Raw genomic sequence first — 20699 nt, 5'->3', positions numbered from 1 at the left:
ACTGTAGGAAAAGATGGTTTGTGTAATAGTTTTAGAACAAATAAATTCTTCAAAACTAAAATACACTGTATGTATCTGCAATCTGAAAAGGCTACGAATCAGTCTTCTAGAAACCTGCAGAAAGAAAAGTTTATCTGAAGGTGTTATCCTTGGCTCTCATTTTCGCAAAAGGAAATGGATGTGCAATTTTACTTTCTCCCTTTTTGGAAATATGTTTGTTCTCATAATAACTCTTTTTTTTTTTTCCTCTATACATTAGGTTACCAGCTTCTGGCACTCTCTCATTCATGTTAGGTTTCTGTTAGTAGTGCATTTCTAATTCTGAAGAACAAACAAGTTATAATACTAAATTTTCACTCTAACTGAAGTTCAGAATCCTCTTAAATGTGGAGTTGTCATAAACATGGAGTTTCCTAGTTTCTTTCATTCTTAATTTCTGTTTGAATGAAAGGCAGAATTCCCATAAATATGGTGTTTTCATATCCCTTTTACACTTTGGGCTATGATATCGTACAGTGTTAATGATTATTGCCCAGTTGGCAAACGTGACTTTAGTCTCCTTATCTTTTCCTGTGGCTTTCAAAAAGGAGCTGATGAGTGATTTTTTTCTTTTCTTTTCTCTCAAAAGGACAGGATTTGGAAGCAAAGAAACAAAAACGCACTAGGTCTAAAATTTTGAATCTGATCATTCTCTTTTGAGCAAATGAAAATGAGAAGTTAGTGCTTCATCTACAATGCTATATCACTGATTAAAGTGCTTAAAAGGGTTAAAGCTACAGATCCCACATTTTCACCTTGGGTCAGCTGTTCACACAATATAAAACTGTTATGCTTTTTGAATCCATTTGAATCTATTTGGTTTTTCTGTTAGCCTCCAGTAAGCATATAGGAGAAATTCGTAGTAGACCATCATAACTTCTCTCTTTTCTTTTTTTCCCAAAATAAAATAGCAATTAGAACACTACAGGATTTAGTATAAATTGTCACAATACAATTTGAACTAGAACATTAAGAAATATATGTCTTTTTTGTCTATGTGTATCCATGGTTGAGACTGTTTTCCATATATCAGATATTAGGTATGAATTATGCAACAATATTTGTATTTGCCTCTTAAGTAGGGTGTGGGGTTTTTGATTTTTTTTTTGATTTTTTTTTTTTACATTTTTGTATGTTGGCACTTGATAATGTCTGTTACTTAATGGTCAAAAGGATTGAACATTTCACTGTAGAGGCTAGTTTACAGACAAGCTGGTTACATGAAACTGTGCTATGATGTAGAAAGAAATAATTGCATTTTGAGCTAAGCATTTTTCACCAAAGCTCAAGTGGCTTAACTGTCCACCTTAGCGAGTGCTTCCATTTAAAGATCATCAGAGGGGATACTGGAGGTCCTACCTACAGCCTCACCAGTAATTGTGTTACAGTGTAAGGCTGCTTGCAGTGGTTCAGTTTTCAGTCTTTATTTTTAAGGATTCTTAAGACATGCTTACAATACTCAAACGTGAGTAGGAGAACTAATTTGAATTGCTCGCAATATTTAGCAGACAGAAAAGATTGTTTACCTGCAGCTGTTCTCCGAGATGTGTTTTCTTTGTCTGCACTCATTCCTGTTCTCCTCTCTCTTTGTGTTATTATAAAACTTTGGACTTCAGTGCTTGAGAAGTAGAAGTGTATTCTCCCCTTTTCTTATTCATAGGAGACTAAGGCAAAGACATAGTGCTAAGATAGATTTTTTTTTTAAATGGCAGCATTTAAATAAGTGTGCGTTACAAAGTGTGAAGATGACAATGTAAGTGAAGAATAGTTAGGGTTAAATAACTTCTCCCTGTTCTTGTGTGATTGGTGATATTCTGTTTTTATGTATTGCTGTGCTTATAAATTACGTGTACTCATAAATACTTCTTGGGACTTGAGTACACTTCTGGGGAAGTTTTAAGACTTCTGTGGGATTTTTGTCCCGTGTATTACTTACCTTATTTAGCCACTATTATTCCCATATGTAAAATTTATTCAAACTCTGATAGTACTAATATATGCATGTGGAAATTTTGTCAGATTTTGTGAAACAGGAGAATTTCCATGTAAGCTTGAGACCTATTTGTTTTCATTTGTTTGCTCTAGGTTACAAATCAAATGGTCACGACGTGTAGAGCATATATTACAGATGGTGGCTTTTCTCGTGTATGGGAGCAGAAGATACCAATAGTCATCGGAAAAATTAAGGTTTGTGTTTCAGTATTTTTGTTATTTACCTATTAAAGCTTTTGATTACCTATTGATATGCACAAGGAAGCACATACTTTCTTGAACTTACTTGTGCATTTCAATATGTATCAGTCATTTCACACTTCTTTGCTAATACATTTCATGCTTCTTTAAGAATTTTCCCATTTCTTATCCCACTGACATTTGTTGAAATTAGAATGGCTTCGTTTTCATCAATGTGGTCTGTCACTGATCTTGGAAGTAGCATCTTCACCATATTTGCGAACATGGAATTTCGTTATCCTGCATAACTCACCTTCTTCCATCCTGAGGATCTCTGATATGGTACCATTTTCCCTTACTGTAGGAATCTGGTATTTGAATAGACATCCCTATGTTTTTTACAGTAACTCCTTCCAATAACAGACTTCTTTGTCCATAAAAGTTCAACGCTAAGAGTCCTCCTCCTTACCAGCTTATGGTGGTATATGAAGAACAAATTAAGCACACGGAATGTGCCATGACAAAATACCTCTAGCTGTGGGGTTACTGACTCTGTTCGTACCTTCTCCTTTAGAAGACCTCAGCTACTGACTTCCTACCTTACACAGAAAGGCGTATGTATTGGGTTTACATGGCAAGGTTTTGGTAGTCGTGGGAAGATGAAGGGGTGGCCTCTGTGAGAAGAGACCAGAAGCTGTCCTGTATTGGATAGAGCGAGTTCCAGCTGGATCAAAAAGGGACCTGCTACTGGCCAAAGCTGAGCCAATGAGTGATACTGGTTGCACCTCTGTGATAACGTATTTAAGAAAGGATTGAAAACGTGTGGCAGCTGTGTGAGGCAGAGAAAGAAGAAAAAGTAAGTGAAAAAACTGTACAGACACTGAGGTCAGTGAAGAAGGAGGGAGAGGAGGTGTTCCAGGTGCCAGAGCAGAGATTTCCCTGAAGTCCGTGGAGAAGACTATGGTGATGCAGATTGTCCCCTGCAGTCCATGGAAGATTGAAGTGGGGCAGATACAGTGCAGATATCCACACTGCAGCCCATGGAGGAGCCCATGTGGGAGCAGGCTCCTGGCAGGAACTGCTGACCACGGGGGAAGCGTGCTGGCACAGTCTGTTCCTGAAGGACTGCACCCTGTGGAATTCACCCATGCTGGAGTAGTTCTTGAACTGCAGCCAGTGGGAGGCCCAGCTCTGTGCAGTTTGTGAAGGACTGTTTTCGCATGGGAGGGACCCCACGATGGAGCGGGGGAAGAGCATGAACAGGAAGGAGTGGCAGAGACAAAGTGTTATGACTGTCTTTTGTGCAGTTGTATGTCAATATGCTGCGTTTGCTACGAATATTAAAAGAAAAACTTTGTACATAAGCCATTACTGCCTGTTGACTGAAGCTAGATCCCATGATAATTACCCACTAAAAGTGGATTTGGATACTCTAATCTCTTACACGTGAGCATACCATAATGATTATGATATTTATTTCTTCACTTTTTAGGAATGCATGTTCCTATTGAAAGAATATCAGAAATGCTTTCATGAAACAAAGCAAGAGATTTTGGAAACTCTAGGAGAAAAGTCATTTGAAGTATCAGAAATGTACATTTTTGGAAAGTCTGAAGCTTTTTGTAGGAGATTAGAAAAAGTGAGTATACTGTATGCTGTTAATATCAGTGGAGAAATAGGGTTCCTCCGGAGAACATTTCACAAGGTGGACTCAACTATATATGCTCTTAATCAACCTGTGAAGGAGCTTTTTACTTTTTATTGAGACCAACTATGCACTTCCATAGAGTGCACTTCCATGGCAATATTTTAGGCATTTACCCTGCAATGTCCTATTGAATTTGCCAGTTTATCTCTGTTAATTAGGTGAATTCTCTCCATACTAATCTAGATGTACATTATGATTTTCAGAAGTTAAAAATTATTTGAAAAATATCACACTTTATCTTATTTTAATCATAAACTAAGTCATTAAAAACTCCTCTTACTGCTGACCACAATTCTGCAGATGATTCTGCTACTTGCTGTGGTCTTAACATTTAGCTAGCTAACTTAACTGAAAGGATTTTAAACTAGCATTCACAGAGTTTGCACGGAAAAGATTATAGGTGCTCCTAGGTGCAGAATAAAGTCAGACAAGGGATAAGAGATAACTGGGCAGTCATCACAAGGTAGGAATTCTGTGATTCTTTGATGTTTCCTTGTCATGTGATGTATACATGCTAATCAATATGATTGTGGGTGTTTTGTGTTTTTTTTTTGTTTTTAATTCAGTGAAATCTTATGTCACTAGTATGTGTATGTCATGTTTGAACTATTTTTCCATATTACCCTATTCAATATAACAGTCACATACGAAAAATAAACCCTTTTCCATCAAGAAAAATGAAGATGGTTTTACATTGTATTTTGTTATGTTGAGAACTGATGTTGAAAACTGAGCTAGCTATGCTTTGTTGAAGATATTTGACTTAAAAATGTGGAAGCAACACTTTACTGAATACAGTAGTTAAATTGAAGGGACTGGCTGTTGTTTAGATTATTTTCCCCTGGTTTTGTTAATACAGGAAGTAACAAATTATTTCTTATGAGTATGAACATAAATTCTATATTTTAGATTACAGAGATGATAACTATAGTACAAATGTTTGGTGCACTGAGTATGTCTACTATTGAAGGGATAGATATTATGGCAATAAAATTCAAAAATATCTACCAAAGCGTTCAGAAGAAACAATATGACATCCTTGATCCACGAAAAACAGAATTTGATGTGGATTTTGTGGACTTCATGGCAAAAGTTGAAGCTTTACAGGTAAGTAATAATGCTGTCTGTAACTCACTTGAGGAATGATCTCATCATTACTTACTCTATATCTCCCTGAATGTCGGTGAAATCTTGGACTGTGAAGAGAGCACATTATTATTTTTGTGCTTTCAGAAGTTATAATGATATTTTACTTAACTCTGAAATTGTTTGGCCTTGAACATATTTAAAGATCCCTACCTTCTGGAACATATATATTTTCCAATAATATTGAAATAATTCCCCACTTTCCTATCATTATACATAAATAATTCCCAAATTTTCATATGTGCCTTAATTTAGTAGGCATTCATGTCTAGCCATGGCCCTGTCTGGGAAGAGATGCATTAAGTCCCACTGTGTTTCAGAGATCAAGTGGAAAATTATTGGAACTCTTAATTCATAAAGCATCTCAAGAGGATGTATGTCTTCACCACATTAGAACAGAAATAGTCTGTAGTTGTCTGGAGGGAGGCGCTCTCCACTCCTTCTTCCAAAGGAAGCTGTAAGATGTGTCATATAGCCCTTACTGAGATTCTGTCACTTTGCAGCCAAAATGACAAAAATTCTGAGATCTAAGAGAATGATCTAGATGGAGGTAATTTATTAGGCTGGAGACACAGGGTTAGATTTTGCATGAGCAAAGCTGCTGTTTTTAATACACTGTTTTTGCTAAATATTCATTGTTCTTTGCTAAACTGTTTGGTGATTTAAGAGATTGCTTGACTGACACTAGCTATTTACTTTATTAAGCATAGACCAGTGAAGGCTGCTGTTTTGTGTTTTAAGCAGTAACATTTTTAAATAGCATTATGTTAAGAAATTATCAGATGTAAAAATATTACAACATAACTAGAAAAAACTATACTAAATTACATATCCTTTAGGTACAGATACAGACGTTTATGCGTACATGTTTTGGGAGAATTTTGTCTTCACAGCATGCACTCCAGTTACTTCAAAGGTATTGGCAATTAAGCTTTAAAATATTTTAAAGCAACTTGAACTTACTGATTAGCACTATTTAAATGACATGTCTAATTTTAGAGAAAAGGGCCTAATAAGAATGTTTTCACTATTGGTGTTATGAATGATGCAATGTCTTTTAGCTTTCTAGTACAAATCAATATACTCTTATGTTTCTTCTTCATTATGGTTTATTTTGTACATACCAAAAGTAACTAAAACAAATCAAAGAAAAATATAAATAAATGAAGCCAGGGCATAACTTTTCAACTTGCTCAAAATAAACAAAAAAATAAATATTACACAGATTGAGAAGCATTTCCTAGATATGTGCTGCTTTCATTTTATATAGTTTATGTACCCAAAATGGAAGGGAGAAGAAAAAACGTGTTTTGGAAATGTCACTATAGGTACTCATTTTTAATACAGGTTTCAAAATCTGAGAATGCCGTGCCTTCAAGAAGAAATAGTACATACAGTTTCTTGTATTCTTCAACATTATGTAGCAGAACTTGAAGCTACTAAAAAGGTATTTTATTTTTTTGCAGTAAATTCAAAGCATTTCAAAATAAGAATAAATATTTTAATATGCATATTTATTGTTCCTATTTCACAAACTGATTGTAACTGCTGAAGTTATAATTCAGCTTTCCTGTTAGAGGGAACACACCTGAGTATGTAGGCAAATGACATACATGCTCTTCCAGGCAAGTCTGTTATAACACAAATTTTAATTTTAAAGCAAAATCCTTGATGTTATTACTTCAGCAAGTAAATAATATGTTCTCTACTGACAAGCGTTCGTCACTTGTATATAGTTTTTGTTTTGTTATTATATGAGGCCTCTGCAGTTAATTAGCCATTTACATATGGTTATTATCTAAAGCTGCAACAGTATGAAATAGGCACAAAATTCCGGTAGATTGTATTTTTGTTCATTATAATGTATTTTTCTATGGTTTGTGTAGTGTACTGTGACTGTGGTGTAAATGCAAATTAACTTCTGGGCACTGTTCACATCATCTGACTTTTAAACATTTGGAGAGGAATTCATGTAACGTGATTTTATATGTCTGCAAAGTAAACACCTAAGTCTGAACTTGACATCCATACTCCCTTTCTACTCAAGAAAAAAAGTTCCTTCTGGAGTCAATTCATCTGATCTATTTCATATGCTAATTTGGAGACTAAAATAATTCACTTGAAATGGCCATTTTTCTTCAGTGAGAATAAAGGAAATCTAGAAAACCAGACTAATGTAAATATTTTTTGAGATGATTAACATTAGTCAGACAACTGACACATGTTTACATGAGGTGACAAGTCTCTGTAAACTCTGCACTTACTAGAAGATATTGGATTCCTCCAGACAGTGACTTAAAAATGTACCCTAACATAGCTCCTCTGAACCACTTTTGACAGTGTAGTTTCCCTATCTACTAACTGTGTACAACATGTCCTGAATCTCCAATTGATGTCTTAGTTTGATGAAGATATTTTCAGCAGCACTGACTGTTTAAGAAATCACTGCCTCCACCACTGACTGCTTTTTTTTTCCAGTCAAAAAAAAAAAAAAAAAGAAAAAAAAAGATATATTTTCTGAGGGCTTTTCATCCAGATTAGTTCTTCTGTTAAGTTCACCATGAAGCTACTTGCATATTTTTGTTGGCAGCATGCAGGCAACAGTATTAGGGGTAAGAAGTGGTGCCAGGAAGTGAAGAGAGTAGTGGTTGCTTAAGCAGTATGTCTGTGTAATCACTGCATCAGTTTGTGTGCCTAAATTTAAGTGGATATAAATATTCCTCTTTTATCTGTTGAAGAAGCTGTCACCAAAAAACTGGCTAGATATAACAATTTATTGGATATTATTGGATTACTTTTTATCTTTTCTAAACAAATTTGAATAGAAATAACTTGCTTTAAGTGTACAAATAATTTGCCAATGCAAATTTAATATGTGATTCCAGGCCAAATTTTGCTTGACTGCAATGCAGGCATTCAGTGAGCAGAGCCTCCTTTTTTCTCAGGTTATGCACAGATAACAGCATAGATTGTGTATCAAGAAGTCTCTACATGCAGATCAATGAGAAGTTAGTAGAAAATAGCAAATGTTAGCTATTAGTCAGATGCATACCTCTGAAGAATATCTTGACATTTTTACTCATGTAAAATCTCTGTTAACAATACAGGTTAGGCCATTTCCGTGGGCAATTCCCAAGGAGGAAAAGCCCCAGCAAGGCTTTTCAGACTTCTTGATATAGCTTTTCTTTCACAGAAGGTGGCTCCACAGCTGTGCCATACCAGGCTTGGCCTTGAACACTGGTTGCTCAGCTCCTAGGTTTGCAAAGCCTTTAGGTGTGCTTGGGGCTCTGTCATGAGTAAGATGAGCTAAGAAACAGCGTAGAAAGAAGACAGGAGATAATCATAACAATAGTATCAATGGGTTCATCTCCAAAGAGTATCATGTTGTCAACTATTAATTTTTTCTCTGTGGAGTGTCATGTCACTCCATACAAATTTAATCTGGGGGGAAGAAGAAATTGTGGTAGTGGAGAAAAAAACAGTTTAACATTTTCACCAGTTTCATTTCTTTGATTCATGTGGTTAGTGATATTGTTCTTATTGCAGCTTTACCAAATTCAGAAAGATGATCCTCCTCTTGCTCGAAACATGCCACCTGTTGCAGGAAAGATACTGTGGGCGAGACAGCTCTTTAGGAGGATAAATGAACCAATCGACTATTTTCATGTAAGTTGATGTGAGGAAAAATTAAGTATTGTTTGTAACCATGACCTTACTTCAGTAGAGTGACCATACTGTTTCTGCTTATGATGTACTCACTTCTCATATGCTGGGCAACCTCTTTATTTGTATGTGAATTGCTATTTAAAACACATATGCTCCACAATAACCACTATTGTGCATCCAAGTGTTTCTTTGACTTATTTCCGAACTAGCACACCAAGCTGGAAATATGCACTGACTTGATCTGTGTTCACACCACCCGAAGAAATGTCTCACCATTCCAGCCAGTTGTGGATTTCTGCTTCTGTTTATAATGGAGCAGACTAAGGCCTGTAAATAAGACTTACTTACGTTCTGTATTTTAACTGAGTACCCACCCTTCTGTTCCTCTAGCCATATAGGATTCTCTAGGGAGAATCGTGTCTATTTACTAAGCGGAACTATGCCATTAGGAATAGCTTAAGGCATGAATGTGGACTGTCTGACATCTTGGAATTGTCAAGTGTGTATATTCTGGTACCTAAATCTACTCCAGCGAAAATAGACATAAGTATCAGTACTGATTACAAAAGGAGATTCTTTTTTTCTTTCAAAAGGAGATTTTTTTTTCTTTCAAAAGGAGATATTTCTTTTTCTTTCAAAAGAAGATTATTTTTTTTTCTTTCAAAAGGAGATTTTTAGTTACTATTCGTTTTTGATTTGAACTGAGCATCCATTTCACTGGTAATTACATGTGTGTAACACAGTATAATAAAGTAATTGTTTTATATTTACTATTAATTACTCTACAAGTTCCTATTGACTTCACTGTCCTATAAATTTGGTTAATGAATAACATTTTAAATAATTCTGTAACTGTAATTTGTAATAACTTAAATAATGTATAGTCAGTAGCTAAATTGAGGAAAAACCCAAATAGGATGTATTTCTTTTGATGGTATTAGTTGGAATGTTCTGTGTTTTACTAGAAAAATTCAAGTATCTTGACAAGTCCAGAAGGTAAAGCAGTTATTCGATTATACAACAGAATTGCCTATGTATTGGTGGAATTTGAGGTAGTCTATCATAACATGTGGATGAAAGAAATTTCACAATTACAATATCGTAAGTAATTGAATATGTAATTGTTTTCTTCAAACTGTTATTGAATGTTATGATGATGCAAATCAGATAATTTTTAAGCCTTATTTATCCTTAAAATGTGCAAATTAGATCAGGTTATGTTCTAATAAGCAGGCTCGATAATGCAAATCTGTGTCCCTGTCTGTCCTTGAAACTTGGTTTTGATGCAGAGGATTGAAGTTTTGGTACAGTGTTTGACAGATAACTGGAAGAAATGCACTGAAACAAATTTAAGGCCCACAGTAGTTCATTTTTGAGTAATTCATATATACCATTGAAGAATTCTTTCTGTTTTCTTTCCTCTGTAACAATTTATATAGTTATAGTATATAGTATAGAGTATCACGATCCCTTTCAGGACAAGTATTACTTTATGGCTAGGAAAAAAAAATTGTTAACCAAGTTCTAGCATTTTAAGATTAAATGGGAGTTGGAGATGATTTTTTGTTTGTTTGTTTGTTTTTTTAATAGATTTTTCATGGAAGTTGTAGACACTTCTTAGCTTTAAATCTGCAAGTAGAGCCATAACAACAAAATTGTAACAGTGTCATCAGAGAGTCAACAAAGTTTTTAGTTTAGTGTTTATGCTTCTAATTTAGTTTGGTATTTTTGAAATATCACTATTTAAGCATTCATCCTCTGAACAAATTCCTGTAAGATACTGAGCAGCTCTTATATGTTTTATGTTTCTGAGTCCTTAGAAAATGATGTTGATAATTTCGTAACTCAATCTAAAAATATATATATACCAAAAATAATACTGGAACCAAGGCTTGTTTGGCTTATGAAGAGAGAGGTTATATGGCAGAAAACGAATATAGTGAAATTCGGTTGTATATTTTCTTTAACTGAAAACAGTATAAAACAACGTTGCAAGTAACCACAAATTTAATCACTATATAATAATGTTAAAAATCTGTATTCCATGATAAGTTATATAGCCAAAACAATAATTTGTCTTAGTTGCTGACATAAAAATGTCTTTGCAGCCTTACAAGCTACAGTACTCGTGCGTCATCCTAAAACTGGGAAGTTCCTGGTTAATTTTGATCCTCAAATTCCAGAGATTGTCCGAGAGACCAAATGTATGATAAAGTTGGGCTTGGAAGTACCAGAGCAAGCCAAAAAGATAGTAAGATTAGAAAATAACTTGAAGTCAAACAAGTTGCGTTTAGAGGTAAATTAAAAATTATCACGATTACTTTGGGAGAAAAAAAGATTGTTTTTCTAAGGTTAATCTTGTTGATCCTTGTTCTCCTTTAAATTTTACTTTTATCAATTATGCGGGTAGATTAAGACGAACCAGAAGAAGAATTGTACCTTTTCATTAGATCATCACCAGTGTTTGGGAATATGTAGATTTACACAAGAATTTAGCAGCTAATGCATCCTCGAGTAAGAGATGTGAAGTATTTGTTTAAAAAACAAAACAAAAACTTGTTAGCCAAGGTGAATGTTAAAGCTGGGTATAAGGTAGTTTAAGGGAAGTTTGTAGAATGGACAGGTGGACACAGAGAATCTCATTTTAAAAACCTGTAGTAACTGTAGTGTGTGCTATTCCATACTTAAACAAGAAGCATTTATATTTCTCATACCTTGTGGTGTGTTAAATGTGTTCTGGTACTGAAACAATTAAAGCCATCCAAAATACATCGACTCTTTGAAAATCAGTAAAGAACAGTTTTACACTGCTTCTGAGAAGTAAAGATTGGAATTCCCTTTTTGGAAGATATGGTGAGCCACAAAAACATCAAGAACTTCACAGACTGTGCCAGAGAAGTCAGATTTCTGCTATCTGTTGTAGCATTTGCCACAGATTTTTCAAGAAGCTTGTATTTTAGGGGTTAGGTATACTGTGTAAGATTTTGAGTGGATTCTCTCTGTTTTTTGTTGTCATTGTTTGTTTTTGTATGTGTACGTATGTAAGACAAAAGACAAGAGGACATTTTGAAACTGAGTTTATATGTGACTTGAATTATCTAAAGCATTTAATAGTTTCAAGAGGGTATGGTCACTCTAGCCCAAGCTGCCTTGAGCTCTAGAGAAAGGCCATACTTTGTTGCCTATGGACTGGGAATATGCTGTATGAAGGCTGCTTTTATTCTTAGTGGGTAGCATGATACAGGTCTATTACCTTCCAGAAACTGTGTACATAGGTATATAATATCAGTGTAAAATACTACACATTTTTCAAAAGTAGTTCTGTACTGTGTTCTTTGTATTTTTTTTGGTTGGTTGTTTTTTGTGATGATTTTTTTATATAACAGTATGTTTGCATCAGTAAAGAAAGCAGGTAAGATACTCTTCTTGATACTACCCCTTCCTATTAATTAACAGGGTCTTCTTCAATGCTATGAAGATATATGTCAAGAAACACGAACCATTTTTGTAAATCTAATGGCACCAAAAATGCAGAAGGTTGGTATTGCTAAATGCACTTCAGTACACTTCAGAAGAAGTGTGAGTAATTTAATAATAGTTTATAATTTTAAAACACTTAAGGGATCTGTATGTTATGGACTTAATGAGTTTTACTAATAACTTTAAGACCAAACATTTGCTCTTTGTATCCCACATATAATGCTCAAATAATGTGTATTAAAGTAGAATAATCTTAATGTCTTTGAGATATAAACCCAGTGGAACAAAGAACGTGGACTTTGTGGGTGTATTTATCTACGCAAGTCTCTACCTTTGACATGGAAGTAAATTATCACTTATCTCAGATTATAGGTTTTCACAGGAAATTACATATTTCATTTAGCTCAAATACTAAAAGATACTATCCAGAAGAGCAGGAAGAGGAAGATCTTTGCTGAGCATGTACATTTTACAATTATGGACAGAGGCTGTAGCATGCCCTACCCCTTCTCATCCAGTATTGCATAAATTTCCTTGACATTTTTCCTGAAAATTTAAAAACTTCCTTACAAAACTTATACAACTCTTTCTCTCATCAGTGACATCAGTGATTCTAATAACAATGGTATTTGTTTTAAATTACATTTCTTTTTTTTTTTCTTTTTAATCTATGAAATAAATGTTTTTATGCTTAGATGGAAGCTGTGTTGAGGCAAGGACTTACCATGTTGACTTGGTCATCTGTGACACTGGACAGTTTCTTTCAAGAATCTGATGAAGTTCTGAATATGTTTAAACAGTTTTTGAAAAAGGTATACTTTTGATGACTACCTAAATTAAATGTTAGTTTAGAAAAATTGCTCCAAGTAAACTGCTCTTCATATTGCAAATCAGTCTGGGTTTACCTCTTGAAATATGTAGAAATTTTGCTTGCTTTTTAAAGTATCTGTTTTGTTTGTTTGTTTGTTTGTTTGTTTTTAAGAATGATGTACTCAGTGATTCTCTCCAATGATTACCCTCATATGTTTGATCTTTGCTTCTGTTCTTGCAGTACAATATATTTCCACCTGTTGTCCTCTTGTTCTGTGACTATCACTCTGATTTTCAACTTCTGCTTCTTTCTTGAGCACTTGGCCATGAGTGCAGTTGCCCGGAAGATACCTCCATGCGAAGGTTATCCACTGGAGAAATTTTTAATGTTAACTGTATTCATAGCAGACATGCTGTGAAATTGTCTTCTCCTTGTACAGTCCACAAAATGATGAAGGGAAGCAAGCTTTTTCCCTCACATTTCTCTGCATGCTGACTGAGTCTGTGCTTTTTTCCTGTCTTAGTGATTGACACAGCTTGAGTTCTTCTGATTACATTAACATGCTTGAGGAACTGTATTGGTGGTTCTCAGGCTCCTACTTCTCCGTGATATTCAGATCATATTTCTTGCCTGATTATTGAACTGTATAGCTATGATCTTTCTTACTTATATTATAAACTGTGTTTTCTGTGGTAGAAAATTTCTGGTGGGTGTATCCAGTTCTCTTTCTGTATGGCAGAAAAACAATTGAAATCTAGTGCTTGGTTTGCTAAAGCTGGAAAAAAGATTGATTGTGTAAGAAATTAATGATTGTGAGCCTGAGTATATCTGAAATAACCAGGTATTTTGTAGATACTCTCTATTTTCCTTAAATATGTAGGTTGTATATATTTCACATTTTTTAGCCCTCCCATATCAAAACAAAAAGATGTAAACTTGGTTAGACCTTTGTTTGCTGTGGATGGAGTATTGCAAACAAATAGAGGAAATGTGTTATAAAACAAAGGCTTGGGTGATATGCCGAAAAACAAGAGGATATTACAGATATGGAATCTTTCAGGTAAAAAGTTAAAAATTGGACAGAAATCAGTTTTATTTGAAATCTGCCATGGCAACTGAATTCTAAAAATACTGTAAATTGGAATCAAAAACCTAGTGAAAAGCTACGTTGACTACAAGCTGGAGAAGCTTGTGGCCCCCTTGTCTTAAAACTAGAATCATGGCCAGCAAGATCATGAACAAGAAGCTAATCATCCTATATTAGCATAGCTTGTTTTACTAGTCTTGATCTAGTAGCATATATAATTCCCATGGTTTGGGATGTAACTTACTGCTACTGCCTGTCTGCCTAAAACTGTTGTTAAAATAGCAAGGGTGCTTCAGGAATCTTTCCTTTATCATGGCCATGAATTTCCCTATAAGTCAAGCACAGGTAACATCATGGAGCAAAAGTCCTCACCTATTCCAGCAATTTCTGAACTGAAGGACAGAAGAAAAACAAATTTAAAGAAGCTACTTTTAAGTCTCAGGGCCAATTTCTGATGACGTTCTTAGGGCACAGGAGGTAGGGTAGTTCTTTGCATATTTGCTTATTAATCTGCTCTCCAAAACTGACCAGCTCAAAGAGCTGTCAATGGAAACTCATGCAGAAATTAAATCATTGCTGTTATGCTGCAGAAGTAGTCTTAGCTAGTCCTGTCTGAAGACGAATTTCAAAATATGATGCTGATAACTAGAAATCTGTGAATAAATAGGTGGAAACACACTTTCTCTAAAGATTTCACTTTCTCCAGGATTCATTTGTCTGATTCCCAACATGGAACCAGCAGATCTTATGAATTACAAGATTTTGATTTTGTTTTTAATGAACTGTCTCAAATGAAACTGTGCACAGTAATAACCCTTTTAAAACTGTGTTATCAAAGTGTGTAGGATTTAAATACATACACTCCTAGCAACCTAGTTTTGTTTTCTATGGCAATAGTAAACATATTGTTTCCAGACTTATCTATCTATTCTTTTTCATATTTCAGATTGTCTGCAGTGAACATGTTAACAAAGGCTGAACTTTTTTGTTGGGTACTCATCTCCCTAAATTCTATCTGTACATAATAGAGGATAATTCACAGTAAACCAGATGATATTTAGCCACTGTGAATATCACCTAAGTTACCATAATTCAGGACATTGTTTTGCTTCCTTTTTTTCTCTGCTTCTGTCATCTTAATGTCTTGTGAGCTGATCCTGTTTCCTCAATTTTTTGTTTTTGCTTGTTTGTTTTTCTGTTATGATTCACTTTCTCAGAGGATTTTCTACAGTATAAGGCTTTTACATGTTCACTGGGTAGAGACCGATTTTTTTTCTCTCTGCAAAACATTGTATAACTGTTAGAAGTCTCTAAAAGAATAGATTATGCTTTACACAAATATATGGAGTTAATATGATTTTCTCCTTCTAGGTAAATGATTTAAGTGAAGTCCGAATTGATTTAATATTAAAAGAAATATCAAATACTCTTTTAATTGCCTTACCAGTAGATGGTCCTATCAAAGTAGAGGATATGTTGACATGCAATGAGGTATGTGCTGCTTTACATCCTTGAACTAGAATTCTTGAGTGTGTTACAAGCAATCTCTTAGTAAATTAATATAAATCTAAAAAAGAATTCTTCTCACTGCAGGAATACAAAAAATATTTGTTTTGATTAACATATTTTGGTTAAAATATTTTGTATGTTTAAATTGGTACTTAGGCATTTGAGGTACTTAAACTGTAGTATTTCAAACATATATTTATTTATTTAGCTGTTTTATAATTATATTAGATTTTTTACATGAAGATACTTGGACGTATACAGTCTTTTTTCATTATTTTTTTTCTTAAACCTTTTTAAAGAAGGTAAAAAAAAAAATACCTTCCAAAAAGTATATTTGAGAATTTGAAAGCTTCCTTGACTTCAAATGAGACTAAATGTATTTTTTGCTTTATTATTTTATTATTTTTTAACTGAGTGCAAGTAAATACATTCATTTAGGGTAGTTGAAAGACTTTATTTGGATAACTTCAGATTCAGATTATTACCTTCCTTCAGTATTCGATGATTCCTTCTGGACTTTAAAAATTTCATTGCATTTTGCAAATGGAAAAACAAACAAAGAAGCATGAAAATATAATGTAATGTATAATGTAACAGGAAATCTTAAAAATAGAAAAAAGATTTTGGTTTTGGTTTCCCAGTTTTCTTTTCAAAGAAAACTCCTTCAAACAGTCTCCATCTGAAGGATGGTATTCAGGTAAATTACTTGGTTCTCCATGAAAGGGCAAGGTGATAAGATAATTAGTGGTACTAAGATGATTCCTTGTTATTTTTACTTAACAGACTTTCACTAAAGAATGTGCTGAGTTATTGAATCACAAAAGTATGCATATTGAAGATGCTGTTCAAGACTTAATATCTGTATTTGAAAATAATTATGAAATTAAACATTCTGAGAAAGCATCAAAAAAGCGCGCATCACCAGGTAGATAATTATAATTTAAATGGAATTTTCTGTCTCTATTTCTCTAGACTTAACTAGTACATGTCAAAATTGAATTGTTTTAGCTAATTGCTTGAGCTAGCAATATTGTTTTGAGTGTAAAGATGTCTGTAGCATGCTTCAAAGCAGAACATATTTCAGTAAACAGAAATGCATTCATTATTATTTTTTAATTTACAGTAAAAGAAAAACATGTATTGTTTGGAAATATTGAAGATGAGAGAGAAAGTAATACTGGAGCTCTTCACAGTGATGATAGCAAGGGCAATGACAAAGAGGATGAGTTTAAAAAGGTATTTTGTGGTAAGAGGGGAAACTTTTTGAGTGATCAAATTAATAAAATTGAGTATCTTGAGGATAAATTAGATATCCGTGTTACAGAAAGACATTACATAGAGAATACAAAATGTCACGTAAAAATTATCAGCATCTAAGTTCCACCACACTGCTCCCTCACTCCCCCTCAAAGAATGGGGAGAAAATATGAAAACAATATTGAAAAAAGGCTCATGGATTGAGATAAGGACAGGGAGATCACTCATCAGCTAGTGTCAGGAGCTGGCTGTTACCTAACATGGGGCAACTGCTCTTCTCACAGAGGCCATCCCTGCAGTCCTCCTGCTACCAAAGCCTTGCCACATAAGCCCAATAAAACATGTTGCTGTATTTTCATATTCTTCTTAATCCAGTAGAGTGAGATCTTACTGTTTGTCTCTTATTTGAGAAGGGTACATATGCACCAATATTCTTGCATAATTTGGAGTGTGTGTCTGTTTTTATCTTCTGTGGACAGATGTACGCCTGCTTTTCTGAATAAGTATGAGACTTCAGCAAGATCTCAGTCTTCTGTTTCTGAGAAAGACAACGTTGTTATATTTTATACATATCTTCTCCATGCAGCTTTTACTTATTTACTTACAAGCTGTTTTACTCTCTGTCTCCCCGTGTGTTTCTCGTGTAGCTTTACAGCATAAATTTCTTCGGACTATTATGCTTGACGAATACACTTTGAAATAATCTTTATGTTCCTGTCTGAATACAACACTAAATAATGTTGTGGGGTTTATTGTTTGTTTTTTATTACAGAAATGTAAAGAGGTGGTTGCCTATTTCAGTCACCAGCTGCTAGATAGTCTCCAGAAAGCCACCCGACTGTCTTTGGATAGTCTTAAAAAAAGAATATTTGTTTCAAAGTGAGTTGCAAATGAAAGATTTCTTCTACAGTATTACCAAAACAGTTATGTCTGTGTTAACATAATAATGCACTTATATTCACATGGGGTGCATGTGTCATTAGTCAAAGAGTTCCAGACCTTTTTTAGCTCAGGCAGAACCAGGAGAGCCCTTACTCTTTGTTGCAGCGATGCCTTGGTCCCACACTATCCTTTTATTCTTTACATCTTTAGGTTATATTCTGTGCACTTTCTTTTGTGCAGAAAATGAAAGGTATTTTTCTACTTCTCTCCCCTCAGCCTGTACCCTTTTATTTTTATTGTTATGTATTTCCCTTGGGATTGCTTTCAAGATGTTAGTACAATTTATTGTCCAATGTGAATGATTAGAACTTAAGTGACCATTCTAGGTCATATGTAGCAGCATGCCCATATGTTCGTTTTACTTCAGATTATTTGTGTAAACATGGCTGTTCAATCAGAATTGTTTCTCATGGGTTAAAGATCATCCACATATCACTATTAATTTTATCTGATAATATCAAGATCCATACAGTTGTACCATTTTCTTCTATTCATTGAGTTCTATCATTCTATTTGGTATAATTTCAATAGATTGTTCTCTGCTGGATGAGGCATATACTTCAGAGACAGAATTTCTTCCATATAATATATTGTATATTAAAAAGCTAACCTACTTAGAATCCTATTAAGACTTTATTTTAAGCAGGTAAAATTGACAATGTTTTTTTTTTAATATATGTGGAAGCTTGTGTTACTGTTTGTTGTTTTTTTATTATTATTATTATTTTCTGAGGACATCTCTCATACAAAATGTTTTAAAAACATGGTCTTTGTTGGTTGCATCCTTCACAGTTGTAATGATTAAAGATTTTCTTTCCTCTATTTTTGACTACAGTATTTACTATTGACTACAGTATTTACATTTGTTGAATGATGCCTTTTTTGGTCGCTATGTCATGTCATAGCATCCAGAAATTGTATGTCACACTTTGTCTTTAGTTTTTAGTCGACTCATTTTAAATTTGTCTTATCATCACCAGCTTATCATCTTTGAAACTGTTCTGTTCAGTTGAACATTTATCTAAAATGTAACAAGGCAACTCTTACTCTTAATAGGTTGTTACATGAAATGGTCAGTAAAACCTTTTTATGCCCTACTCATAACACTGGCAGAATTCCATCATTCTTAAATTTGGACATTAAAATCCCAAATCAGAAAATATTCTAGATACAAAATTCTGAAATCAATGCCTAGATCCAAAATAACCTTTGTCTGAGTGATGAAGCTCTGGCTATTATTTTCACCCTTAAAACATAAAACTTCTGGAAGCTTTGTCAAATAGCTGGTACACTGATGTGAAAATTCTTCATGAAGGTTTCTCCATAAAAAGTACCTCAAACTGATGTTTCTAAGGTAATTTGAATGTGTTTCATGGTGAAGTACTTATGGCATGTTTCAAAATTATTTTCAGCAAAACTACATTTGGGAGAACAATGTTTTCTGCTCACCCAAGCAAATCTGAAGAGATTGTCTCTTTTCTAAAAGCAGAAGTACACCTTGCAATTCCTAATGTGGTAAGTTATGTGTCATACAGATACGGTAAAATGCACTATATTATGGTTATGTCTGCATTTGCCCAAGCTCAGAATGTGGGCACTCTTCTACTGAACCAGCACCCATTCAGAAGGAGAACAGTTGCTCAGGCCCTTTAGTGCACCGACAGTACAGATGAAATTTGCTAACATTACTAATGTTCCTTGTTTTTGTCTTAGTAGTACTTGCAGAATCTGGCCTTTTATTGTTCTAGTGTATTTCAGAAATTATATTGCAATCTATTCATCAATGGTCTTTGCAGAATGTTTACCAATCTCCTTCACTTGTAGTGATTGAATTGCTGGAATAAATTTTTCATGGTTTCTATATATTTATTTATTTTAACTCTTTTGTTCTTTGCATATTTAAATCCTTTGTTGAATAAAAATAATGAACATTATTTTTGCTCAGTTTGGTTTTAGTCACCTCGATAGGAAGTAAGATGACCTGAAAGAGGAAAACTCAACAAAAAATGAGAAGATTAAAAAGCAAGAAGTCAGCTGTGGATTTCTGTGTGCAGAGAACAAAAAGGCACCCAGATTGCAAAGAATTAATAGATGCATTTGTTTGCCTGCTGTAGAGTAAAATAACTTTGTCAGCAATACATATGTTTTTTTTATTTTATATGTGAGAAGATAATACTATCCAATTGTCTTACAAAAATTTAGTTTTACATTTGTGAAATGATAATGGAATAGAGGTTCTGTTCTAAGGTGATATTCCTTAGTTTGAACACAGCATCAATGTCAGACATTCTAATATACTTCACACTGTGTACACATTTACAAGGTCTGCAAAAGTGTGGAATTTTTACCTTATGAATATTTGCATAATGCTTCAGGCTCTGTCCACTGCGAAGGGAAATGTACCTATCTTTCCCTCAACTCCTCTGAAATTCTTGGTTGATCCAGGGTAGCAATCAAGTAATGTTGGGTAAAATGTACTGCTTTATGTTAAAAAATAGGATTTTACAAGTTCCTTGCTTTTATGCATACAACTGCTCAGTCTGTAAAATTGATTTATAAACATAAGAGTCACTTTTTAGTGTTTTTTATCCATGTTCTTTGTTCTTTGTTCTGATGTTTAAAAACAAATGCTGTTTTTCTGTTCTTTCCTGGATCACTCTCAGGTGAGTTCTTCCTCCTGTTAAGCATCCTGGAGGAACAGATGTGTGCATCTCCTCCACCTTATCCTATATGGAATTCTTATCAGACAAGGACAGGATAAAGCTACAATTAACATTATTCTGACAATGCAGTTTTTTGTTCTGTGTTTGGGACTTTCTGTCTGTGTGCTACTAAATAAAAGTGGCTAAAGGCTGTTTTTTGACCTCAAAGTCAACTGACCT

The 20699-nt window shown here is 34.2% G+C and overlaps 1 protein-coding gene across 7 annotated transcripts in view; it reads left to right on the top strand.

The window, feature by feature from the left end:
* DNAH8 (dynein axonemal heavy chain 8) overlaps window positions 1-20699 on the top strand; it is a 138602-nt gene that overhangs the window by 18755 nt on the left and 99148 nt on the right. For all 7 annotated transcript variants that reach the window (XM_013171043.3, XM_013171041.3, XM_013171038.3 and 4 more), the window contains 15 exons: window positions 2125-2226; window positions 3704-3850; window positions 4829-5026; window positions 5905-5981; window positions 6413-6512; window positions 8612-8731; window positions 9697-9832; window positions 10840-11027; window positions 12188-12268; window positions 12907-13023; window positions 15481-15600; window positions 16402-16543; window positions 16742-16854; window positions 17648-17754; window positions 19230-19332. In XM_013171043.3, coding sequence (XP_013026497.3) covers window positions 2125-2226; window positions 3704-3850; window positions 4829-5026; window positions 5905-5981; window positions 6413-6512; window positions 8612-8731; window positions 9697-9832; window positions 10840-11027; window positions 12188-12268; window positions 12907-13023; window positions 15481-15600; window positions 16402-16543; window positions 16742-16854; window positions 17648-17754; window positions 19230-19332 — 1851 coding nt within the window. The remainder of the gene's footprint in view (window positions 1-2124; window positions 2227-3703; window positions 3851-4828; window positions 5027-5904; window positions 5982-6412; window positions 6513-8611; window positions 8732-9696; window positions 9833-10839; window positions 11028-12187; window positions 12269-12906; window positions 13024-15480; window positions 15601-16401; window positions 16544-16741; window positions 16855-17647; window positions 17755-19229; window positions 19333-20699) is intronic.

This window comes from Anser cygnoides, chromosome 3, assembly GCF_040182565.1.
Source record: "Anser cygnoides isolate HZ-2024a breed goose chromosome 3, Taihu_goose_T2T_genome, whole genome shotgun sequence".
NCBI classification, from domain to species: domain Eukaryota; kingdom Metazoa; phylum Chordata; class Aves; order Anseriformes; family Anatidae; genus Anser; species Anser cygnoides.
This window is presented reverse-complemented; position numbering and strand designations above follow the sequence as displayed.